This window comes from Carya illinoinensis, chromosome 9, assembly GCF_018687715.1.
Source record: "Carya illinoinensis cultivar Pawnee chromosome 9, C.illinoinensisPawnee_v1, whole genome shotgun sequence".
Classification (NCBI taxonomy): Eukaryota; Viridiplantae; Streptophyta; class Magnoliopsida; order Fagales; family Juglandaceae; genus Carya; species Carya illinoinensis.
In genome coordinates, this window is record NC_056760.1 from 15,476,495 (window position 1) to 15,501,938 (window position 25,444).

Sequence of the window (25,444 nt, forward strand, 5' to 3'; positions counted from 1 at the left end):
CAATTTGTAAATTTTTATTAGTATAATCCATTAGTGGCTAAATTATTTCTCTATTTTGATAACACTATATATATTAAGTGAAATTACCCAAGTACTCCTGTGTATTCACGAAATTATCTACAAATTCACTTGAACAAATTGATTAGATCTCAATCTTATAGTTATTTAATCAATCAAACATATAAAGTAAATAAATAAATTTTCACCAAGATTGGTAACGAAGGAAAATCTCTTAAAGAATTTTTTAAAGGTAAAACCCTACGGGACAGCTAAACCCAGAAAAGTCAATTTTATTATTTGAAAATCAAGTTATAAGTAAGTTCTCAATTACAAAACTTTCTTCAATTAACTCTCTTACTTAACCAAACAAACGATACGTTTGTCTCTAGCGCAGTAGTAGCTAGAATCTCTAACGATCTTCAGATATTGGCTTTTCTCCTAGAACTCTAGCGGCTGAAACTCGACCAATCAATTCTCCAACATGGAGCATGATCACACTCTTTGAGATAAACAATATGAAAATTCTCCAAGGAATTTTCTTATCAAAATATGCACTAAAAAGTGCTATAGAAAAATACCCAAATCTGAATCTCTACAAACCTAACCAGTAGGATCCCTTAAATAAACAATTTGAAAGCAGTTTTAGTTTGAGTAGGACTTTGCTGACGGAGTGAGTCTATCGCGAAGAGTTCTCCTGAAGGGATACTGACACCTGCGCTAAATCTTCTCTGCAGCAACAGATTTTATTTCAATTTCTTCTCTAGATAAATGCAGATTCCTTGGGACTCAATTTTCACACATATGATTTATCTAAAACAATATATAATAACTCATATATAAACTTAATATTGTCAATAAATAATTTACATTCATCCAAAATACAAACTTAATAATAGGATCAACTCTATCATTTTACTCACAGTCTTATCCAAACTTATCAATTTGATTATCTAGTCCAAGCCAAACTCTTGCATCTACATTAAAGAGATCCCACAAAGCAGGATTTATGTGGAAGAACCACAAATGTACTATCAAGACAAACTTGAGTTATATTACAGATCCAAACCTAGCCCACCAAAGGCATGGTAGGGTTAAGCTGGCATGGATGATGGCTCAAGTTCATCTTTCTAAAGTCCCTGTGGTTCTCTCGCTTCAATCATCCTTTGCCCGCATAGGTCCCTCTCAAAGGAACATCTTGTGAATAAAGGTACGCTACTATGATTATGCCCAAGTAGAGACTACCACTTTGATTTTCCATTTCCGTTTCCTTTTTATGAATTCAGCTATTTGTAAACTTATTTTTTGTATGAAATCATTCGACTGCCATCCAAGTAAACATATCTCCAGCTTAATATCAAGGGGAAGTTCAAAAACTTCACCGGCTGACAGCATGCGTCTTCTTCCAAGATATGCAGTCTCTGAAAGTGTGGCATGCCAGTCTAGAATTGAATATTTCTGGGAAGTAAACAAACTCTTGGCTCTTTGCAGTTTGCATATCTACCGAGTGGCTTGTGTAAGGCGATTCTCAAATAGTGTATAGAAAGGACCAAAATATATATTAAGAAAAAAAATTGGAGCAGGGTGTGGGTCCAACCCCAGAGGTTTTTGTGCAAATCCAAAATCCTAAACGACAAATTTTGCTGACTTTATATGGAGAATATCAAGGTTGGCATAATGCAAGCAAACGGGAAAAGTTGTGTGCATGTATGTGTATATATGCATATGTATACATATATATAGACATGGATATTAGTTAATTAATGTCCAAACTTCAACTGGAAAATCCCTGTTGAGTAGTCTTCAAATAATTTCCCGTTCTTACATTCCAGAAAAAAGGTTTTGTGGACACTCTGGTTCGTTTCTAAGCTGGAAGAAGAAAAGAGAGGAAGAGTTCAGTGGTATTAATTTCTTTTCTTTCCACTAGCAGCAAACTCAGCGAAAGATACTGACAAAACAGTAGTGAAATTTGTGAACAACAACAACACATTCCCATCTGCATTTTCATAAGCCAAAGAGAGAACCTTCTAGCTGCTACTTGCAGCGCCACGGCCCCATGTTCATCAATTTATGTGGTTTTCTACGTGTGCCATTGAATTCCTTCCTCTCAGAAGTTGCATCCAACAGAACCTCCACTAACTCAATACTACTAATTTGGCAGACCACCAATACTGCTTCCATATATATATATATATATAGAATATTGGGTAAGCATTGTTACTCTATTAATCAATACCAAAGGCAACATCAACACATAAATCTTACATGGTTAAATGCTTCTAAAATGAGAGTCATTATTCTGGCAAACTAGTTGCAGAATGAGAAAGAGTACGTGCATGGTCAGTCAGTTATCATGTAAATTATGCAATTGACAGTTAAAATTAAGTATTAATTGAGTCTTTTACCACTCATTGTTTGCCTTGCAATGTTCATGGGCAACAAAATGTATCACTTTCAAGTGGCATGAGATGGGAGCCCATCTAACATCATTTAGGTCCTCTATGCTCAGTTGGCATAAGGAAGTGTTTTTCCCTAAAACATATGAAAACACAAAGAAAATAATTAGATCAAATAAACTTAAGTCTTATAATTCTAATAAAAAATAAATTGATTGTAATGCACATTTTTATTAGAATTGAGGGGAAAAAATATTAATAATAACAATAAAAAAATAAAAATAAAAAACTCTTTCTTGCGTGATATAAATTAAATCTTGCATTTTTCAAGAGAGAAATTAGGACTTTATATCAACTTTGTCGTAGTCGATGTCCAAAAATCCAACTCCTGATCCGGACTCCAAGTATGGCCCAAACAACTTATATCGTGCTCCATTCAGACTCAGTTTAAACGATGTGGATACTGAACTGGATCTTGGGTTTTTTTGTGGGCCACTAATTTTTTGGACTCAAAGAAGTGTTATAATTAAAGATTTTTAAGATCCACAAAAAATTAAAGTGCATTAGGCCGCCCTATAGTTGGTCTCATCTCATTCTATTTAATTTCATCTCATCTAAATATTTAAATAATACTCAAATATAAATATTTTTTAATTTTTTTATACCTTTTCATCTAACCATTACTAATAATTATAGTATTAAATATAATTTAATAATGTATATTATATACATGATCACTATATATAAATAATTGTAATATATATGCTATATCTATAGTTAGTAATGTCAAAGTTGAATTCAGGGCGAGAGTAAAACTAGAGTCGGAGTTGGTCAAAGAAACACTATTTCTGACTCTGTCCCGTTTGAATTAAACAAGAAAGTGTTTAATCACATCTCATTTCATCATCAGTTTAAGAAAAATACTAAAGCCAAGTGCCGGATGCAAACGGCATGTAGACGGCGTGCCATGTTAGTTTCAATTTTTTTTATTTTTAATGAACCACATTGTTCAATGATATCACGATACTTCCTTAAACAAATTTACCAAATCACCCTGCAAGTCCCATCAAATTTTCAAGCTGTGACACTCTGTGCATAGATAACTTTTTATTTAAATAATCGAACTACCCTCATGTCCATACCTCTTAATCTTGTTGACAAAGCTGCGTAATTTTGTTTTTTTTCTAATCTTCAAAGTTGTGTAATTTGGTACCATACTAATTCAACGAAATTAGCATACTCTCTCTTCGTTTCCCTCTCATTTTTTTTCCCTTTCTTTTCCCTCTCCCTATTCATCTATGATCCCAAAGCCTTCTTCTGAATCTTTGAGAATAGGCCAGAGCAAAACTATCAAAAAGGGTCTTGTAAAGCCTTTTGTTGAATCTATCGTAGCATAGAAGCATTGCTCAGTGTTGAATCTTCTGTGATTCATTCATCTTTTCATCCAATGGAGGAATCTTCTAAGGATTATTATGAAAGCCAAGCACCAAAAATTGAGCTGCTTGGTGAGTTTGTGGTTGGAGAGATAAGTAGCTCTCTGAGGAGCTGTGGCACAAAAAATAGGAGGATATGAAGTGAAGATAGCATTTATTCCCTTTCTGCAAAGAAGAAGTCAGGAAGCAAGATCCATTCAGTTTCTTTACAGTCCTAGCCAACTTTCCCAGAGTTCTCTTCCATGAATTCTCATTCATATGCAAGATATATTATTGAGAAGAAAGTTGTGAAAAGGGTAGAGTTTAATGATGGCTCCACCACCTAGCTCTAGTTGCCGACGGAGAAGACCCACACGAAAATGAAGACCCAATGTCCCAAACGAACAAGAAGATTCAGACCCAATGTGGGTAGCAACAAACCTAGATGAGTCGAGCAGGAAGACGAAGTACTAACACGCACATGCGATTGAAAACCCAGACAAGCAAGAAGACGAAGATCCGGATGAACATGAGCTTTGTTTCAGTGCCTTTGTTTGGATTTTTTCTTTCTCATTTTGGTTTCACAATCTTTTGTCCTTTTTTTTTTCTTTTATCTGACATGGCATTAGCGACTCCGCACCGTTTGTACAAACCGACTATACATAAAAGAATTGTTCAATAAACATGCATGTCACAACATTACATTTAATTATATAGATTATATAAGATGGGATGATATAAGATGGGATGAGATAATTTTTTTTTTAAAGTTGAATAAAATATTATTATAATATAATTTTTTAATATTAATGTTGTTTTAAAATTTAAAAAAATTGAATAATTTATTATATTTTATATGAAATTTATGAAAATTATAATAATTAAATAAGATAAAATAAAATGAGATGTTTTGGATAAATAAATGAGAGTTAAGGTATATTTAGATGTTAAGAGTACCTTAACACTTTTCAACATACTTTATTACTATTCATTATTTTATTATAATTTTTCACATAATTTTTATTATTATTTATTATTATTTAATATTCTATTATTATTTTTATTTATTTATTTTTTTCATTATTATTTATAATATATTTCAATATTTCTTAGACACTCAAACCTAAGTGACAAGAGGAATGGTACACTTTACTTCAGCAATTGAAGGGCAAGGCCGCTAGCCAGCCAATCAATAACTGTTCAGCTGTGAAGCTCGGGCTCGGCGACTAAAAAATACACCGTTTGCACAGATATCAAGAAATATAAATGATTTAATCAGACATCATCTCCTTGTTCCTGATACAGGGTCGTCTCTTCCTTATCCTCACACTGCTTGGTAAACCTTTGCAGACTACAGTCACAATGGCTTCCCATTCCGACGACCATCATCACGACCACGACCACGACCATCATCATCACCACGAAGACCACGACCATCATCAAGTTCACGATCACACTCATGGGGATTCAACAACAAAGTCATGGGTCGGCCCCGATGGTAAGGTGTACCATAGCCATGATGGACTGGCACCGCACTCGCATGAACCCATATACTCCCCAGGCTATTTCAGCAGAAGAGCTCCGCCACTTGTCACCAGGGATTTCAGTGAGAGGGCTTTCACTGTTGGCATCGGTGGCCCAGTTGGTACTGGGTATCTCCTTTCTCCCTTCAATGTTCCATATGTTAGTTTCTTTACATTATTATCAACATTCCCAATCACCGTTGGATCACTATTAGTATTTTCTTCAAAGACGCGGAAATGATTGATTCTAATATCACACAAATCTTAAGTTCCCTATTCTTTTATGTAAAAGTCGGATTCATATGGGGATAGTTTCCTTGGAAGAGTACTCGGTACAGTAAATTTCTTTTAAAAGACGAGTCTTTTGCTTGGAGGGCTACTTTGGGTAAAATCTCAACCGCTGATAACCTTATACAAACAATGTTCCTAGTTGATTGGAGCTGCATGTGTAAAATAGTAGTGAATGTTTTGAAAGTTTCTGCTTCGTTGCCTTTTTGCGAGGGAGCTATAGTCCTTCGTCTTTTATGTTTATGGTGATCAATGGATGGTGCCAATGACAACGATGGATGTGTACTTTGGGAGGGGGGCGGGGGGATTTAAATTCACACGGATGTGTACTTATATGTCTTTTTAAGTCGGTGTTTGTTGATACTGGTAGCCATTTTGGGAACTCATTTATTCAAATTTTTCTTCTGAATTCATCAAGAAGGATTTTTCTCCCTCCCCTCAGAATTCTTTCTTGGATATGCTCAACTGTTTAAAAAGTAGGGACTTAGTAATCAAATTTAATTCCGATCCTATTTTGTAGTATATTCTATAAACATCCTTATTTGTAGTGAATTATCTTTCAATCCTCATCCCTCTAGTTGGGTGTTTCCCATTGCATACACATACTTGGGTTACGCCCCTTTAATAAACTTACTTTAAAAAATTATAAAAGAATATATATATATATATCATCTAGGCTCCAAGGTTTCTTACAGTTGTGCTATTTTGAACTTTGTTTGTTTCTTGTTATTGTTATTATGACTTGCTTCCTCATATCTGTTATTCTCTTGAAACGTAAACATGGATGACCAGAAGGGAAAATAAAGATGTTTGCTCCCCCGCCCCCTCTCCCTCCCCCCCTTTCTAGTAGATCCACTTTGTTTCATTTATGTATTCTGCATTTCTAGTCTGAATCCAACTCATAAATGGGTGTTGATGGAACGCTGTTTCATGCCTTACAGGAAAACAGCTTTAATGCTGGCTCTTTGCAAAGTATTGCGGGATAAGTACAGTCTTGCTGCAGTAAGTAGAAATTCTGATTTTATTTTATTTTTTAAATTTCTTCTCTTTTTCCTCCGTTCAAAGTTATTTATATTCCTACAATTTGGACTCGATAATTGCCACTCTCATTTGGAGGAGTTTAAAAATCACCTTTTATAAGCCCAACTTTAGCTCTTTTCTCTGCTTAACCAAACCATTAACAGACAAACCTGAGCGAAAACGAAGAAAGAAAGGGGAAGAAAGGATAAAGAATGCATCTTTCTTTTGTTCATAGCAGTATAGAAACTATTAATCTGATATATCTTACAACATTAATCAGCAGATGAGTATGCGTATGTTGTTTGTTCTTACTAAGCCTATGTGATAACTTTCTCTATTTTGAGTCTCTCTCCATTTCTGGGTGTTTGAAGTTTCTCTGGAACCTAATAGTAGAACCTTGCACAGTGGTTGATGTTTGCAAAGATATAAATAGGCATACAACTCACACAAAGGGGATCTGCATTTCTGGTTTTAGTGGTGCTTCTTTGGACTGAACTATAATAATTTCTCATCATTTGTTTCTAGATGTTACTTATATAATAAAATAAAATAAAAAATTGTTTCTAGACACAATCATGCACATAAATAGATACATAATGTTTGTATATTCTGTACCTCTGTAGATTCTGTGTTTGAACACCTATGTGAGGCAATTTATACCTTCATGTAGAGTTACTTGGGGGAAAATTCAATTTCCATCCTCAAACTAGAGGGCGTTTTTCATTTTACACCCCTATGATACCTCATATGATAAGGGTAGGTGGTGTGTAGGATCCCACATTGCTTGGGAAGGAAAAGTTCTTGCTCTTTATAAGGTTCCAATGGAGCTCCAATTATATTATTGACTAGTCTTTTTGGAGTATAGGTAATGTAGTTTGGGATTTCCATTAGGGTGTTACAAATAGTAGCAGAGCATATCCTAACAAAAAATGTGGGACTTGAGCCGTGCCATCTATGAAGAACAGGCCCAGTGAGGACGTCGGGAATTTAAGGGAGGGAGATTGTGATATCCCATATGATAAGGATAAGGGTAGGTGGGCTATGCCTATGCCTATTAATACTATCATTTACCTATAAAAGAAAAATGGTAGGTGGTGTATGGGATCCCATATTGTTTGGGAAAGAGAAGTTCTTGCTCTTTAGAAGGTTCTGGAACTACAATTGTATCATTCACTAGTCTTTTTGGAGTATAGGTCATGTGGCTTAGGCCTTTCATTGGGGCTTTACAACCCTAAACCGTCAAAATATACATATTGTGCCACCAAACTACCAAAACTTTGAAGTGCACACCCTACGTTGAGACCCAAGCGTCGAGATTGTGCCATGTCACTAATTGTCATCTATTAAGGGTAGAATTGGACGAATGTGCTAGTTGTCAGTTTTGGGTAATTTGATAGTTCAGGATGCAAAATGAAAGACACCCTATAATTTGAGGGTTAAATTGTGAGACAGCTAGAGTCTTGTGGTGTGAAGTATTCCGTCGAGTAGGGTTAAATTGGGTGATGGCGAAGTCAGTAGTTGAATTATTAGCTAGTTGGGCGATGCCGAGGGGAGATCTACATATCAAAGCTATGTGGAAGATGGTACCTATCTGCATTATGTGGTGCATTTGGCAAGAGCGAAATGAACGAACATTTGAAGATAAGGAGAGGACAACTGAGGAGCTTTGTATCTTATTTTTCAGCACTTTATTTCTGTGGTCTCTAGGTATAGACTTTAATGGCCTAAATGTACACGAGTTTCTAGTGACTACTATAGCCACCTAGATAGGTTTTACCTCTTGTATACCTTCTTGTGTACTTGGGCTATGCCTATTATTATTAATACTACCGTTTACTTATAAAAAAGAAATAATTTGAGGGAGGAAACTGTACTTGCCCATATTCTCAGGATGCAACCAAATCTTATTAGAAAGACACCCCGCACAGCCCCCTACTTCCATCTCTACAGATCCTAGACATAAATCTTGATTTGGAAAATGATACTTGGTCCCATGAATTTGCCCCGTCAAACTTACCGCTCGCCGCTTGGATATTTCAAATTTTTTTTTTTACTTAATAGTTAAGGAAGTGACTATTAGTGAAGGTGTGTATTTTTTTTTTTTTTTCTCTTAATGGTTAAAGATGTTTAAAAAATATTTGAAAGAAAATTGGAAAAAAAAAAAAAAAAGTGCAATTGTACTAATGGTAACTTTGAGGGGGCAAATTCAGGGGGTTGAGTAGCAGCACCCTCTTGATTTATTTAATCTCTTTCTAGGCTGTGTTGTACTTTTTTAAAAGTAAAATACAGCCTAGAATATTTAGCTTTGGACTTCCCTCTATATTTGGTCATGGAAGGGCAGAGGGTATTTTACCTGTCATCAACTCATTCAACCTGTTTTGGATATGGGTGTGTCCAAAATAATATGCTGCCGGTTTTTATTTATTTATTTATTTATATACATAAAAGACTTGAGCATGCAGTTGCAAGCAAGATTCCAGCTTTGTGAGGCTAACTTTTGCTTAGCCATAACATGTCATTGACCTTAACTCCTTGGGGTTGGCTCAAGTGGTAAAGTCCTTGGGCTTGGGGATATGCTCCCTCAGGTCTAAGGTTCAAATTCCTTTTGATTCAAATAATCTCTAGGAGCCATCGGATTAGGGGATCCGTAGTGCACTTGCAAGAACCTCATTGCCGAGGGAGATTGTGCACCCAGGGATTCAGAGGAGTGCATTAAAATTTTCTGAAAAATTTTGAATCTGTTTTGCTTGTTCCAAACTCCATGAGAACATACACATCCCTTTTAAAAGTCTCCTATAGTATTCATACAGAAGGATAAGATGGTCTAATCTTGAAGTTTGATATCACTGAGCCCATGCTAGAGCCTGTTTTTCATATTCTTCACGCACAACTAGTTAATTTATTACGTTTCTTCTATAAGATAAGATACATGAGGAAGAAAAGAAATTTAAACCTTTTATCTTCTGATTTTGAAATTGTAATTTTTCAGGTGACAAATGATATATTCACAAAAGAAGATGGTGAGTTCTTGGTAAAACATGGAGCACTTCCTGAAGAAAGGATACGTGCTGTCGAAACTGGGGGATGTCCACATGCTGCAATCCGTGAAGACATAAGCATTAATCTTGGTCCTCTTGAGGAGCTCTCTAACTTGTTCAAAGCAGACATACTTCTTTGTGAATCTGGGGGAGGTAACTTTACAAAAGATGATTGATGTGGTGGTAGTTTAATTTTGGTTGATGCAAACTGATATTAAAATTAGCATGTCACAAGTTAGTAACTGGCAATGATGGTCATATCAGAACGAGAATCAAAATGTAGAATTAATTTGATTTAAGATTTCATTTATGGAGATGCAGTTTAATTAGTGGGAGAAGAGCAGCAATGATAAAGTTGGGCAGTTTTTTTTCTCTTTTAGTGAAAACATGATGCATACTTGATGCCCCTTAAGAAAGAGGGTACAAGTTAGTTGCTCTAATTTCATTAAAAATTTACACTAATTAGTTCAGGATCTGTTTCTAAAAGAACGTTTCTGTTTCAAAACACAATTGTAAAAAAAATGCTTCCATGGCAAGCACCTATCGTATGTTAACGCTTGTGGAATTAAGTTTCAATGAGAAAAGGTTCAATATTCTCTTGAATTTGTGTTGATGCAGATAATTTAGCTGCCAACTTCAGTAGAGAACTGGCTGACTATATCATCTATATAATAGATGTATCTGGTGGTGATAAAATTCCTCGGAAAGGTGGCCCTGGTATCACCCAAGCTGATCTCCTTGTAAGTGTTTTCTTAAATTCATAACTGCTGCTTTGGCTGTGACACCCGTTTACTGTCAATTATCAATCTTTATAAACATAAAGAACTTGGGGAGTCTAATGGAAATGAGTCAATTGTTTTGGATTGCAGGTAATAAACAAGACTGACCTTGCACCAGCAGTTGGAGCTGATTTAACTGTCATGGAACGTGATGCACTTCGAATGCGTGATGGAGGGCCATTTGTCTTTGCTCAGGTCAGGTTGAGTACGTTTTTCTTATTTCTTTTGGTTGACGAAAACATGATGCAAGTTTGCCTTATTGGTATCACCTATCAAAATAAAGTTTGTTCTGTTGGTATTGCACAATTTGCCTTGTTCATGATGCATGTGATTTATATGTGCAGGTGAAGCATGGACTTGGTGTAGAGGAGATAGTGAACCACATACTACAGGCCTGGGGAGCAGCGACCGGAAAGAATCTTCACTGACTTCCATTTCGGGAAGTTGGTTCAGTTTGTATTTTGTATCTCAAGTCGCTATTGTATTGGGTAACTTTTTCAATGCCTGTGTGACTGCATTAGGGAATACTCACGACTTCGTTTCCATGTCTTCTTAATAATGAATATCTAGATACTAATTTATATTCGCCCCCCTTATAAATGGGTGTTTCTAATTTGGGTTGGGGGGCTATGGCAATTTGCTCTCGTGACTATGGGAGAGGAGTGTGAGAGGCAACACTAATGTGGAAAGTAGGACCAATTGCAAGGTGATTCTAAACTGCAATTCGAAGCATCCAAGTGTTTTGGTCAAGGGTTGTTGAAACTCTTGTCAAACTACAAATTTAGTAGAACTACAAAGGTGGAAGCTGAGCTAGACGGCGCATGGACACATAAAAAACCAAATGCTTCGGACGAGGAATACCCAGAGTGCCATTGAACTGAAGAAAAAAACCTCTCATGGAGGTGATTGAATTGGAAAGATTCGATGAAAAATGAGCAAATGTGTTAAAGATTCAATCATTGATTCAAAAGCCTTAGGACTCTTAAATATTAATTTGGTAAATTTTGAACTCCAAGGATCATAACATTCTATCATGCTTCTGAATCTGATGTTCACTGCGGTCCACTCTATCCATACTAATCCGGTGGTAGTCTTTTTTCTTTTGGCGGTTTCACTCATATATTAGTATTTAATGATTTAACACTATGTCCTTCATAATATTAAGACATTTTAAACTAGCTTATAGTTGCCCCCACTGTGACTTAAACTCGACATGGTCCATGATCTTATATCAATTGTTAAATATTTAATTATTGATTCAAAAGTACTAGAATTGTTGGATACTAATTTGATTAAATTTTCAACTTTCAAGATCATAACAAGCATGAGAATATATGGAGGGAAATGAAGTGGGAGTGTTGGAGAGGAGAGAGGGATCTCCCCGTCCAGTGCAACAAGAGATGAAGTTTTTTATATTTTTGATAATAAAGAGATGAAGTTGATAAAGAGAAGAAAATCAAGAATAACAAGAAAGAAGTGAAGGGGACGTATCCGAAAAAGAAGTGAAGGGGAGATATCACATTAAAGGAACGAAAATTTATGTCTTTTATCTAAAGAGTCGTGCTATATGCAGGCCTTTTAAATGGACTGTATTGCAGTCCCATGACGAAAATGACAAAATTATCCATACTTTCAAATATGAATAGACTAAATTACCCTCCTTCTACAACCTAAATCTTTTCACACATTTCAAATATAGCAAATATATTCCCCTCCCTGTCGTGCGTTCCCCCCAAATCTCCTCTACCATCGACGTCCCCTCCACCATCGAGAGACGCCACAACGAAGCTGCCGAAGACTTCGTTCAAGGTAAATTTTACTGGGTCTTGGTTGGAATTTTCGAGTAAGAACTAAAATCTTGTTTTGAAGGCATTCATTTGATTTTTGCTGCTCTAAATATGAGTTACTGCTTGTGCCTTTCAGTTCAGTGAGTGTACCTGGTCTTGGTTGGAATTTATCAACTTTCTTCTTGTTTTGAAGGCATTCATTTGATTTTTGTTGCTCTAAATATTATTGCTTGTGCCTTTCAGTTCAGTATGCGTGTACCTGGTGTTTTTGAGGAATTTATCAACTTTCGATTCTTCTTTGTTGAAGGCATTCATTTGATTTTTGCTGTTCTAAATATTATTGCTTGTGCCTTTCAGTTTAGTATGTGTGTGCCTGGTCTTGGTTGGAATTTATCAAATTTCTTCTTGTTTTGAAGGCATTTATTTGATGCATACTGAACTGATTTTTAGTATGCGTGTGCTGATTTTTACTGCTCTAAATTCATTTGATGACAATTTAGTATGCGTGTGCTGATTTTTACTGCTCTAAATTCATTTGATTTCAGTCCAATATGCGTGTGCTGGTGTGCTGATTTTTACTGCTCTAAATTCATTTGATTTCAGTCCAGTATGCGTGTGCTGGTGTGCTGATTTTTACTGCTCTAAATTCATTTGATTTCAGTCCAGTATGCGTGTGCTTTGTGTACCTGTTTTTGTTCATTTCAAGCCTATCCAAAAAACAACAGACTACCCACCCCCCTTTCATCTACCTCCCTGATCTCTCCCTCCTTTCCAACTTTTTCCCGTCCCCCCAAAGATCAAGCATTAATCCACCTCAAGGGATCAAGAAAAAATAAAAGTTAAAACCTATTGGGCCATATAATGGCCATTTAATATATATTGCATATCAGCTGCTAACTTTGAAAAGTTACCTAGCTTCTTCATTAATTAAACTCTTGGAGTACAATATGTAAATTTAATTAATTCATTAAACGCTTTGATCAAATATATAATTTAAGCACCATTATATAAATATATATAATTTGTTATATATAAAGGAGTTCATTTAATTACCATGCGTGCACATATAATCTTTGCTTTGGATAGTGTATTGGTAATGTCAGTAATATGCATGGGTTCATGATCAGAAGTCTAGTTTTAAAGTTGTCAGAAAATATTATGTACATGTTTTATCCCAACAAACTTGAAGAAATATATCAATATATCTACTCCATCATGCTTTTATATATCTTTTCTTTATGTTATTTTCATATTGCCTATTTAATTTTTTTTTTTTACTTTTATGTTGTGTTGTGCTTAAATATATCAAAATTATTGTTGATGGAGAAAGGGGAAGAATGCACATCTACTAGGCGACCGCTTTTTTTGATGAAAACAATAGATATGGATACCCCAAATGTTAGAAATGATGAGGAGGTAGTGCTGGAGAATGATGATGTTGATGTGGTATTAGAGCCAACACCGGCATATAATGATGATGGGGTTTCAGAACCAATGTCGGGAAATGATGATGATGGGGTTTCAGAGCCAACGCCAAGAAATGATGATGATGGAGTTTTAGAACCAACACCGGGGATGTTTTTTAAAACTGAGAAAGAACTCATTTATTACTACAAGTAATATGGGAGACAGGCTGGATTCAGCATAATGACCCAAAGAAGTAAAAGAGAAGAATATGGAACTGTTCGATATGTAACAGTTGGTTGTGCTCGTGGTGGTAAGACAAGGAAACGTATTACCAACCTTTCTAAACCACGCCCGACAACGAAAACTGATTGTAAGGCGAGAATTAATGCAAGTTTGGTTGATGGTGTCTTACGCATAACTACTGTCTATAATGTGCACAATCATGGGTTAAGTCCACAAAAGGCAAGATTTTTTAGATGTAATCGTGCAATTGATGATTCCGTGAAGAGGCAGTTAGATATTAATGACAAAGCAGGCATTGGTATGTCCAAAAGTTTTAACGCATTGGTTGTTGAGGCTGGTGGCTTTGAGAAACTTCCATTTATTGAAAAAGATGCAAGGAATTATATTGATAAGGCTCGACACCTTAGACTTGGCAAAGGAGGTGCACTTCGTGGTTATTTTGAGAGGATGCAGTATAAGAATGATGGGTTTTACTCATCGATGGATTTGGATGACGATGGTCGATTAAAAAACGTCTTTTGGGCCGATGCACGCAGCAGAGTGGCATATGAGTCTTTTGGGGATGTTGTAACATTTGATACAATATACCTAACAAATAGATATGGCATGTCATTTGCCCCGTTTGTGGGTGTGAACCACCATGGACAGTCAATACTTTTGGGAGCAGGCTTGATATCAAGTGAAAATACTGAAACATTTGTCTGGTTATTTGACACTTGGTTGAAGTGTATGGATGGGAGAGCACCAAAAGCTATCATCACTGATCAAGACAGAGCTATGAAAAATGCTATTGCAATAGTTTTTCCAAATACCCGGCATAGATACTGTTTGTGGCACATAATGAGAAAACTGCCAGAGAAGTTGAGCTCACATGCTGAATTTAAGTGTGGTTTGAAAAGTGCATTGCAACGATGTGTGTATGATTCTCTGACTTCTGACGAGTTTGAGAAGTCTTGGGAGGTGTTTATTGACACTTACAAATTGCATGAAAATGTCTGGCTTCAGAGTCTCTATAGTGAGCGCACGTATTGGGTTCCGGTATACCTGAAAAATACATTTTGGGCTGGGATGAGCACAACTCAGAGAAGTGAGAGCATGAATGCCTTTTTTGATGGATATGTACATTCATGAACTACATTGAAAGAATTCGTAGATCAATTCGACAATGCACTGATGAAGAAAGTAGAGAATGAGATGGCAGCGGATTTCCATTCATTTAATTGTATAGTCCCTTGTATATCTCATTTGCCCATGGAGAAAAAATTTCAAACAGTGTACACAAATTCCAAATTTAAGAAAATGCAATCAGAAGTAATGGGGATTATCTACTCTCACTGTGTTATCATAAAAACAGAAGGGGCAATTACTACGTATCAAGTTAATGACCAAAGAGAAGTTGAAGATGGCATCAAGAAGTCAACTTTGCAGGCGTACTTCAATGAAGAAGAGTGTGAGGCAAAGTGCATGTGTGGACTATTTGAGATGAGAGGAATTATATGTAGGCACATTCTTTCTATTTTTGCCGCAAGAGATGTCCAAGAGTTGCCAGAAAAATACATTATGGAGAGGTGGAGGAAGGACATTAAACATAGATATGCTCTCATTCGCAGCAGTTATGATGACTTGAATGGTAAAGCTAGTCGGTACTCTGGTTTGATAAAATTATGTTACGAAGTAGCTACAAATGCATGTGAAAGCGAAGATAATTCCCTGGACATGACAGAGAAGCTAAAGGCAATGAATTCAATTTACACCAAATCAAAGCCTCAGGCCACAGTTGCAAGCACTCATACTTCCATTTATGCTGAAACTGGTAGTTCGAAAAAAGTGTTGAGTCCTCGTGTTGTTAGAGGCAAAGGGAGGCCCCCATCAAAGAGGAGACAACCTATAATAGAGAAGCTGCAAACCAAAAACAAAAAGGCTGGTAGCAAGCGCCAAAGAAAAAGCGTAGGCAATTTAAATAATGTCATTTTGTTTTAACGCATTTATCTTTTACTTATATAATTTGTTTATGTATTTCAATGTAGGCAACATCACATACGGAAGATGTCTTAAACCCCACAGATGAGGTAATACTGCATGGCACACCACAAGGTGTTTCGCAAATATCTGCTACACAACAAAGTGTTATTTCTCAGGAAAATATTAAATCCATCATCCCTGAGAGTCCAAGTTTTGCATGATTTTTTACTTTGCCATATTTTACCCTACTTGCAGGTGAACATCGTATCTCATGGCCCTCTCGATAATTGATGAAAGACATGTAAGACTGCTGTGCTTAGACTGTTGCGCCAAAAGCTATTAATAAGATCTGAGCCCTCTCTATTTTGTATTCTTGTAAACTTGGTGTAGTGTTATGACGTTGGTGTATTGAAGAAGCTTGGATATTTATTGACATTTTAAATCGATATGTATTATGGAAGCTTGGATATTGCAACCATTTTAAATCGATATGTATTGCACAATCATGGATATTATAACCATTTTAAACTCTGTGTATTGAGATATGTTTCCTCATTCTCAAATTATTACAGGATCGTAATGTTCATGAGATTGGTAGAGAAAAGTTTTAACATGAGATAATTTCCTCACTTTTAGTATTGAAAAGATGGCAATCCAAATTGTCTAAAAGCATAACACTTATAATAACTGATAGGATATCACAGGTTCACAAAGTTCCATACACAACTGATGGGTTTGAATATTACAATATTCATAAAGGTTGTAAACCTATCTATTACAACCTACGTAACAACATTACATAGTTTGATACAAAGATACTTAATTTTTAACTGTTCTTGATCCTATCCAACAACAAAATATTAGAATTGCAAGTCCCCAATACATGCAGGATCGTATGCGTGTACGATTTATGTCTCGATCATTCAAATTGTCCTCCCACTTTTGGAGATATTCCTCCCACTGTTTGAGTTCTTCCTCTTTCTTTTGGAGTTTTTTTTTTTCTTTTGGAGTTCTTCCTCTTTTTTTTGGAGTTCTTCATCTCTCTTTTGGAAGGGATGTTCTCTTTCGCAGATAACTTTGTCTTCATTTTCTACTTCAATATCTGCCCATAAAAAGTACTTGCAGTAGGGCCTTCCCTACAGCAAACATCTAATTAGTGTGACAAATTATAATTAATACAAGAATGTTTGCACAAACAAGACTAATTAGTGTTTACCTCTCTATTATAATTTGGACAGGAATAAAAAGGTCGCATCGGATTTATTGGTGTTTTCGATAACTTTAGGCGTGCCATCTCTCCGCATAAACATTTTGGAGCATAATTCGAAGAATTCGATGAAGAAGACATTGCGTATCAAGAACAAAAACTCTCAATTGAAACTGTGTAGTGCTGCCCTGCTATATGCCTAAAGCAGTTAATTATGTAAAATATTATTATGTAAAAAAAAATGAAAGTTGGTAGGAGTGTAGTGAAAGCATAATCTGACAACATGAGATGAATTGGTAGCAATAAGATGTAGTTCAATCCCTTATATATATGGTGTCTATGCATGGATGTGTTTAGTAATAATATGTAGTTAATCTAAGAGTGTATGCCAATAAAAGAAGAAACAAGCATTCACTTCATTGACATAAATATTTATTGGGAAAAATATACTTACTCCCTCCAGCGTTCAGCATCGCAACCTAACAAAACTGACACAAACTACATGGTACAATCGTAACCAACAAATCTTAACGAAAATATCTATTTGATAGTTAACGGTAGTTAGAAGGTTCAGTATATGAATTTTGATAGTTCAGGATACAAAGTACTATAAAATACATGTTAGTTAGAAGGTGGAAAAAATGTATATTCTCCATCTTTCCGTTATGGCATTTCCAAAGCAAAGTGAAATTTACAGCGAACTTGGTTGAGTAGGCAAATCCAATATGAGTTTTCTTCGTGATTTGTTTTCCTCATTTCTTTTCTTAGTTTAAAGGTAATTAGCCTAACCGATTCCTCCAGCAGTGTACAGTTTAAAATTATATTTAAAAAAGAAAAAAGCTTATAAGTTATAGCAATCAGAATTTGGTATGTCCTGGTGCCAGGTTTTCTAGGCACGTGGGTGCATGCACCTTTCCTGACTCAACGCCAAGTGATTATGAATGAACCAATAGTAAAAACAGAGAAATTATATGCCGCTCATATTAATTACAACATAGAGTAAGAGTAAGAGTTTTAGATAATAACATAGAGTAAGAGTTTTGCAGTTTATATTACTTACAATTTGCTAAAATTTCTTTGTTAATGACCAAAGATACATTTTAACAAACATTTAGGGTGCACACAATCAAAACCAGAAAATTTATAATTACAAGTAAAGATCTTAACACAAATTTACAATGTGACAATATTAAACACACATGTACGATTTTCCATTATCAAACACCAATTACCAGAACCCCCTACCAATTTTCCAGCACAAAATACAAAGGGAAAAGAAAAATAAGATGGACTATAGTTTCGGAATACGTTACAGCACCGATTGGAAGCTGCGACGGAGATGGGGAGCCGTGACGGTACGATGACGGTGCCGAAGCTGCTGGGTATCGGACTGGGTCTACTGGATTTTGGGTCAATAGCTTCTGTCGATGATTTGGGTATGGGGTGACTTGGGTATCTGGGGGTGAAAGACTTGGGTATACTCCTTCTTTAGTATGTTACTCGTTTTGCTTTCAAAGAGCTTAAGATGTCTTTTGCACTTGGTCTCCGTGTAAATGAAATGAAACGACTCGTTTCATTATGTCTGTGTTGCAGTCCACTTAATCGGCCTGCAAGAAGAATTATTCTTATCTAAATGAAAAAGAAAAAGAAAACGAACTTATGACGATGTCCATGGGCCGAGCCGTTTACATAGAAATAAGGCCCGGCCCATGTACTCCACCGCCCCTAATTCTGTAAATTGAATTTCCCCTTCCCGATTCTCATACCAAGCCCTCGAACAGAGCAAAAAGTCGCAGAGCATTCCCCATTGAAATATATATCAGGAAAGAATGGGGGAAGAGGTGGAGAGGAAGAGGAGGGTCGTGGTCGAGTCGCTTGGATGGCTGACGGAGTCTTCCATAATGCCGAAGAAGCACAGGGCAATAGAAGGGGTGGGGCCCTCCTCCATCCTGGAACTCAAGGCCCACCTCTACAAGTCCCAGGAGGAGTCCAAACAAACCAAGGAACTCGCTGGCGTCCCCGACTCCGTCACTTTTCACCGCGCCAAGCAGAATATCGCCGCATCCGATTCCTTCTCCGCCAAGAACTCCGGCGTCGACGCTCGTGCCCACAAGTACCCTTCTCTTTCTGTGTTTCCCTTTTTGTTTTTGATTTTTCTCGTTTTGGATTGATTTTTATTGTAATTTTATTTTGTTTCTTGGGTTTATAATGAGAGAACTGATCTTGAAGGGTCATTATTTGAGTAGAATTAGGGTTCTAACTTGTGGGGTCATGATGATGATTTTTTTTACTGGTGATACTTAATTTAACCTTGCATGTAATTAAGGAAGAAACTTGCATGTAACATCAATTTTTGGTCGATAATGGATATGAAATTGGCAGTAGGTAACTTGCAATGGGGGTTCTTGAGCTGGCTTTTGTTAGCAACTGTTATTTACTTCTTCCATAATCTAGAGTTTTCATCTCCTAAATTAAAACTTCACCCGAAACTAATGACCCTTGAGTACGGGTGGCAATATGTTACACGACCCGTTAACCCAACACAAATACGACACGATAATAGCTGGTTAGGGTTTAGTCTTAACGGGTTCGGGTGAAAACGGATTGACCTGTTAAGACACGATTGCTTAACGGGTTGATAACGGGTCAACTCGTTTTGATCTGTTATGACACGTTAAGAAGTTCAATTACTTATACTCTTTTACCCAAAAGTAAAATTGTTAGAATTTTAATTTCGATATTTTTATTATTTAGATTGTAATTTTGGACTTATAGTTAGTTTTATAATTTTTATAGATATTGTGATTTTAACACTTATAGAAAATTATATTAAATTTAATCAAGTCAAACAGGTTAATTTCAGGCATATTCAACTCATTTACATAAACAGTTTGAAACGGGTCATAGTGTTTCGTGTCAACCTATTTAGTAATATTCACTAATGGGTCAAAACGGGTTGACACGACACGACACGTTATGTTAATGGGTCATGTTAGGGTTTGCGATTTTGACACGATAAGCTTAATGGGTCAGGTTAGAGTTTACCTATATAGTATAATATACATACTTTGACACGACATGAACACGATCCGTTAACACGATTTGACACCCCTACCCTTGAGAAAATCAATCTTCCCCTTTTATATATTCCAGTCTCATGATGATTTGATTACTGGTGAAGCTTAAGTTTCCTGTTGAACGTAATCAATACAATAACTGGTATTGAACTATGTATCTTTCTCGATGAGGATGATTGCTAGTAGAAGAATAATGTAACTATCTTGAGGTGAACATATAACTCCTTGCAATTCATCACTTTTCATTTTGGGAATTATTTCTATCAGTGTCCAAATAGGACATAGGATGACATAAGTATTGTGTCCTCTAGTGTCCACCATGCCACTGGACTCTAATTTGGCTTGCCACTTAAGTGGAATCATGTTTTGGTGTCAAAATCCAGGGACAAACTCGAGCTGAAAGCAGCTAATGATGGATCAGCCAGCTATGCAGCATTAGAGAGGAAGGCTGCATTGTATGATAAGCTAATGAGGGGAGAGCTATCTGACGAGGAAGATAAGGAGAAGTATTGTGTCGATTTCTTCCGCAAGAACGTTGAACAGGATGAATCAGAGCAATCTCAGGACCCAGATACTCCCGCTACAGTACCACCAGAAAGTGAAAATGGTGAAAATGATGCTTCTTTTTTGTTTAACACAAAACCCGTGGGGCTCGGAAGAACAGCTGGAACACTGGACAATGATGAACACAAGCGTTTTGTGAGGTGAGAGTCCTAGCCATTTCTTGTTTAGAACACAAAAGTTTTTTCTATTGTAAAATTCTTAGTAATAAATATGAATAAAACACAATTCGTTTAGATATGAATTAGGTGGGCAATGATTGATGAGGGCTTGGGCCTCTGGCAGTTCAATTGAAGTTATTAGTTTATAATCAAGAATTTTTGTTGGTCAATAATTTTATGCAAACTCATTTGTTCAGGTATAACACCATGCAAACTCATTTATTACACTTAACACTGTTATTTTCCTGTTTCTGCCACCTGTGCAGCCCTTGGGTTAGTAGGGACTTTGTTCTCGGACACCTGGTGCCAATTAAAGAAGCAAGTACCCGTGCCTGCTAGCCACTATAATTTGGTTGTGGCTGCTGTTTTTTACTCATCTAAGTTGCATTATTGTGGCTGAAAAGTCAAGAATGGCCTGGTTTCAGCAGTTGATGCTATTGACAAGCTGCTTAATTCTTAACTCTTTTAAGTTTTAATAATAAGCCTTCAATTATTGCTGTTACACAGCATTGACTTTACACTATCTGGCTTCAGATTGAACTCATTTGACAAGGACTATAAATATAATGTATTATCATCTGTATTCAACTAAGGATACAAGGAACGTAGTTCATGTGGATTTTAGGCAAAATCCTATCATAAAACTGAGGAATGCTTTTTGGCAACACATGTAAGTAGAACATAAATTTCTAGTAACAGCTAAGAAACTCTCAATTACCGTCTATGTTCTTTGGCTTGTTTGGTTGTGTATATCCCTGAGACCCCTGCCTGATTTTATTGTTTGAAAAATGTTGTTTGTGTCATACGAGTAAGGCTCAATGGCTCATAACATGTTTATTGTGTTTGTGGTTTCCTCAGGGAAGTTCATGAAGAAGTAAATCAAGCAAGAGAAAAGGCTTCTGAGCTCAAACTGCGCAGGCAAGAGCAAGCCGCAGCTCGTCGTGAGAAGCTGAGGCAGGCATATTTAAAGAAACGGCTGGAGAACCTGAAATCTGCTGCATCAAATTCAGAGCGGACATGATTAGCCGAAGGCTAGGTCATTGGTTTTTATTGTTCATGTTGGTTTTGCCGGCTCAAGCTTGTGGAAGTTTGTTGGTCCTCAACGTGTGAAAAATACACTTCATCAAGCATTCAATGTATTTTTCTTTTTGGTTTTTACTTGTGAACAGTAAAGTGTTTTATAATACAAACTAGATGATCAGCAACGTCCATTCCTCCCCCATTCTACTACTTCCCCCCACCCACCCACCAAACAAAAAAATAAAAGACTTGCAACTTTGATCCTTCTTTGTTCAGCTTTTGCCAGGCCTTGAATGGATTGCAGCATTTGATTCTGGTGCCGCAATGGAGAGTCATTGTGTCTGTTTCAGATATGTTGCATCCTTTGGCCTAACAGAAAGTGAATATGATCACAAGATTCCGGACTTCAAACGTGTCATGAGATTTCTAATCAATCCAAACTGGAAAATTGAACAGATGGATTTTGGAGAAAGATCTTATAGATGCTAGTAATCAAGTTGTCAGCTTAGTGACATTTTTCATCACAACCGAGCCAAACCTAAACAATCATTCAAATTTAAAACACACAAGTAATTCCCTTTTCACATTTACTTCAATGGTCTTCTGCAGAAAATGTAAAAAGGAAAGAATGGTAGTTGTTGTCAGAAGTGGGATTTGAACCCACGCCCTCGTTAGAGGACCAGAACTTGAGTCTGGCGCCTTAGACCACTCGGCCATCCTGACTTTTGTTTACTTTTATAGAGGAATATTTTATTTAATCCAATTTACGAAATAATTATTAGTCAGCTGCAAAACCGAAAGCAAAAGTAACCGAAAGCGACTCCGCTGGGGATCGAACCCAGAATCTCTGGTTCCGTAGACCAGCGCCTTATCCATTGGGCCACGGAGTCCACATTTGGTTAGAGGATGGTTGTCATTAATATATAACTTTAATTAGAGAGTCATCCCAACACTTTTAAAATTATTTTTTATTTTTAAAATTTTATTTTATTCTTATTAAACTAGTTGAATTGTTTTATTTATCATCCATATATTTCATACTTGTTATAGAAAAAATAAAATAAAATAAATATAATATGTGAGGATGATAAATAGAATTATTCCTCGTATCATTACCATTTTTTTATAAGCAAGCATAGCAACCACCTTGTCAACACTCACAATATTCAAAATAACGTACAATTATGATTCTTTTATATCTATCATGGGAAATGCACCCCAACACCGAGAGTAAGAGAAGTGGAGTTCTTTCATATAGCATCTTTTTCACAACTATGGTTTGAAGTCACTACCAATCAATCCAATAATTGAATCAACTCAAACTCTCTTTTGGTGATTTCCTCGTTGGTTCAGTTAAGAAATGTAGGACCAAACCTATGATTTATTGTCCATTTTTTTAATTTTATTCCATCTTCCCCCCGAGCAATACTGTGACGCCCCCAAATTTCATTTGAAGCGTCGAGACATGCAACACAAGGTTACCTGTAACAGCCCGCTAGAAATTCAATTGTGAAATTTCTATTAACTTTAAGAACCTCGTGAAAACCCCATAAGTTTTCACGAATCCATTAATCATATAGGTTTTTGTCTAACTACATAGTTAGTGTTATTATTTACTATGGTATCAGAAGTGTGTTTTTGATTATTGGAGATAGTTAGAAGTGACAAAATGTATTATGGTTTGTGCCATTAGACTCGGAGGGTTATTTAAAGTCTTATGGCGCAATAACATTTTTTCATATTTTCGGTCAAAACGTCTGTTTAAAACTGTAGATATTATTGGATAAAAAGAAATATCTTGAGGTAATTTTCATAGATATTATTAGATAAAAATATCTTAAGTTGATTTTTTTTTAGATATTATTGGATAGAATATTATAAGATAATCATTTATAGATTTTTTTTGGGTAGGAGAAAACTACACTCAACTCTCAAGTCCAGCCTCATCTCTTCCATATGTCATCCATAAGTATCTCCAGCCACCTCTCCCCACGAAATTATCTAATTACACCTTCCAATAAAAGATTATCAAACACTCTCTCTCAGATAGCTTTTAGGAGGTCTTTTGCACGCCCATTTCGAAGCTATTGTAAGTGTTTTATCATAAAGTCTCCTTCATATAAGTTGTTCCTTTTTGAGTCTAGTTTACATGGATATCTTATTTGCCCCATTTGAAGATCATTTGGTCAGTAAAATATTGTATAAACTATAGAAAGGTCATTCTGGGAGATAAACTGGAGAATATGTTATAGTTTGGAGTTTTTGACCAAGCTAATGGATAGATATTGGTCCGAAATTTTTATGGAGTATTGTTAACATGTATATGTGACTATTGGTTGAGGATTTTTGCATGATTAAAGGTTTTGATGAAAGATTTACTTAGATTTAGAAACTTAGAAACTGGAAGAAGAAAAACAGTTTCTGTTTTGAGAAAGTTTAACTCTTTGGTGGTCTAAACCTATTCTAATGACTTTAATAATTTTATTGGAGGATCCTAAGTATGTTATATACATGTTATATTATTATTTTGAAGATATTTGATGTTAGTTTCAAAGATATGAAATTTTATGCAAAGAGATATTCAAATAAGCCAAAGTGTGGATATTCTTGGCTAAATTTATGTTTTGGTTAATTTCTAACCATGTGATCTTGAATTAGAAACTTATATATGTTTTAGGACATCTTTTTAAACCATGTGATGGTTTGGTTTGAAAATCATATATTTATAAGTCATAGATCAAGAGATTTATCAAAACTAGTTGAGGAAAAAGTTTCTGTTTTTGAACTAAGTGTAAAACCAAAAACTCCAAATGTTATTTTGTGATTTTGGTGACTTTAGTTTGATGATTTAAAGCATGGTTGATGTTAGGATGATATTATGAATATGTTAGAAGTAAGATTTGATTTTTGAAATTCTTGGAGATGTTTTGATTTAAGGTCAAAACTTGTAATTCAAGTGCTTGGATCTTTTTACAAAAAAAGTTTGGTGTTGATTATTAGCTTTTTCTAAATGGATGTTTTAAGTATGGTTTTGAACTTAGGATTGGAAGATGTTTGTTGCAAAATTTTGGTTTAAGCATGAGTTTTGAAGTTGGAAGGAATTGCAACAAAAATAAAGGGAAATGACCTATGGATGTTTCAATCATAGTGTGTTCTTCATAGTTGTGTTTTGTTTTAAATTTTTCTGGGTTGATATTTAAGTTTAGGATAAAATTTACATGAGGAATGTAAATTTTAGAAACTTTTAGAGTTAGTATGCAAAATCCTTAAGTTATGGGTAAAACGGTCATTTTCCCACATGTAGAGAGTAAAATGAAAATTTTACTCTTTAAGTTAGTATTTTTCATATTTCAAATTATTAGTGATTTAGTTCTAACTTTTAGAATCACTAATTACAGTTCCTCGTGATCGCACTTGAAGTTTTATAAGAAACGCGGAGATCGAGGTAAGTTAGCTTTTAACTTACTAGCAGTCTACTGTGTATGTGTGCTAAGTAAAAGAATTACAGTGTATGTATGTATGTTATCATATATGTCATGCCATACCAAGTTATCATGTAATTGTCT

At 35.7% G+C, this 25,444-nt stretch overlaps 4 protein-coding genes and 2 non-coding genes across 6 annotated transcripts; 4 read left to right on the top strand and 2 right to left on the bottom strand.

The window, feature by feature from the left end:
• Positions 1-4,940: 4,940 nt before the first annotated feature.
• Positions 4,941-11,066, top strand: LOC122276132 (urease accessory protein G). The gene is made up of 6 exons (XM_043085629.1): positions 4,941-5,457; positions 6,558-6,618; positions 9,626-9,827; positions 10,293-10,414; positions 10,544-10,648; positions 10,798-11,066. Exons 1-6 carry the CDS (start codon positions 5,168-5,170, stop codon positions 10,879-10,881), a joined length of 864 nt encoding a protein of 287 aa, XP_042941563.1. The 5' UTR covers positions 4,941-5,167; the 3' UTR covers positions 10,882-11,066.
• A 2,821-nt stretch (positions 11,067-13,887) lies between these two features.
• LOC122276846 (protein FAR1-RELATED SEQUENCE 5-like) lies at positions 13,888-15,021 on the top strand. Its single transcript, XM_043086744.1, has one exon. It carries the CDS (start codon positions 13,888-13,890, stop codon positions 15,019-15,021), a length of 1,134 nt encoding a protein of 377 aa, XP_042942678.1.
• Positions 15,022-15,204: 183 nt separating this feature from the next.
• Positions 15,205-16,143, top strand: LOC122276847 (protein FAR-RED IMPAIRED RESPONSE 1-like). Its single transcript, XM_043086745.1, has 3 exons — positions 15,205-15,837; positions 15,918-15,959; positions 16,108-16,143. Exons 1-3 carry the CDS (start codon positions 15,205-15,207, stop codon positions 16,141-16,143), a joined length of 711 nt encoding a protein of 236 aa, XP_042942679.1.
• Positions 16,144-18,808: 2,665 nt separating this feature from the next.
• Positions 18,809-22,063, top strand: LOC122276134 (uncharacterized protein At4g18257-like). Its single transcript, XM_043085631.1, has 3 exons — positions 18,809-19,172; positions 20,520-20,840; positions 21,717-22,063. The coding sequence occupies exons 1-3, from the start codon at positions 18,889-18,891 to the stop codon at positions 21,877-21,879; spliced, it is 768 nt and encodes a 255-aa protein (XP_042941565.1). The 5' UTR covers positions 18,809-18,888; the 3' UTR covers positions 21,880-22,063.
• A 454-nt stretch (positions 22,064-22,517) lies between these two features.
• TRNAL-CAA lies at positions 22,518-22,601 on the bottom strand. The gene has a single exon. It is a non-coding gene; the product is annotated as a tRNA-Leu (tRNA).
• Positions 22,602-22,695: 94 nt separating this feature from the next.
• On the bottom strand, positions 22,696-22,768 carry TRNAR-ACG. The gene has a single exon. It is a non-coding gene; the product is annotated as a tRNA-Arg (tRNA).
• Between the last annotated feature and the right edge of the window lie 2,676 nt (positions 22,769-25,444).

Bases quoted from the DNA above. Each gene is read 5' to 3' on its own strand.
- LOC122276134 (XM_043085631.1), top strand. From the start codon at position 18,889: ATGGGGGAAGAGGTGGAGAGGAAGAGGAGGGTCGTGGTCGAGTCGCTT. The intron at 19,173-20,519 runs GTACCCTTCTCT...GTCAAAATCCAG, and splicing joins GTCGACGCTCGTGCCCACAA to GGACAAACTCGAGCTGAAAG. The intron at 20,841-21,716 runs GTGAGAGTCCTA...TGGTTTCCTCAG, and splicing joins GAACACAAGCGTTTTGTGAG to GGAAGTTCATGAAGAAGTAA.
- LOC122276847 (XM_043086745.1), top strand. From the start codon at position 15,205: ATGGGGATTATCTACTCTCACTGTGTTATCATAAAAACAGAAGGGGCA. The intron at 15,838-15,917 runs GTAGGCAATTTA...ATTTCAATGTAG, and splicing joins GCAAGCGCCAAAGAAAAAGC to GCAACATCACATACGGAAGA. The intron at 15,960-16,107 runs GTAATACTGCAT...CCCTACTTGCAG, and splicing joins TCTTAAACCCCACAGATGAG to GTGAACATCGTATCTCATGG.
- LOC122276846 (XM_043086744.1), top strand. From the start codon at position 13,888: ATGACCCAAAGAAGTAAAAGAGAAGAATATGGAACTGTTCGATATGTA.
- LOC122276132 (XM_043085629.1), top strand. From the start codon at position 5,168: ATGGCTTCCCATTCCGACGACCATCATCACGACCACGACCACGACCAT. The intron at 9,828-10,292 runs GTAACTTTACAA...GTGTTGATGCAG, and splicing joins TCTTTGTGAATCTGGGGGAG to ATAATTTAGCTGCCAACTTC. The intron at 10,415-10,543 runs GTAAGTGTTTTC...TTTGGATTGCAG, and splicing joins TCACCCAAGCTGATCTCCTT to GTAATAAACAAGACTGACCT.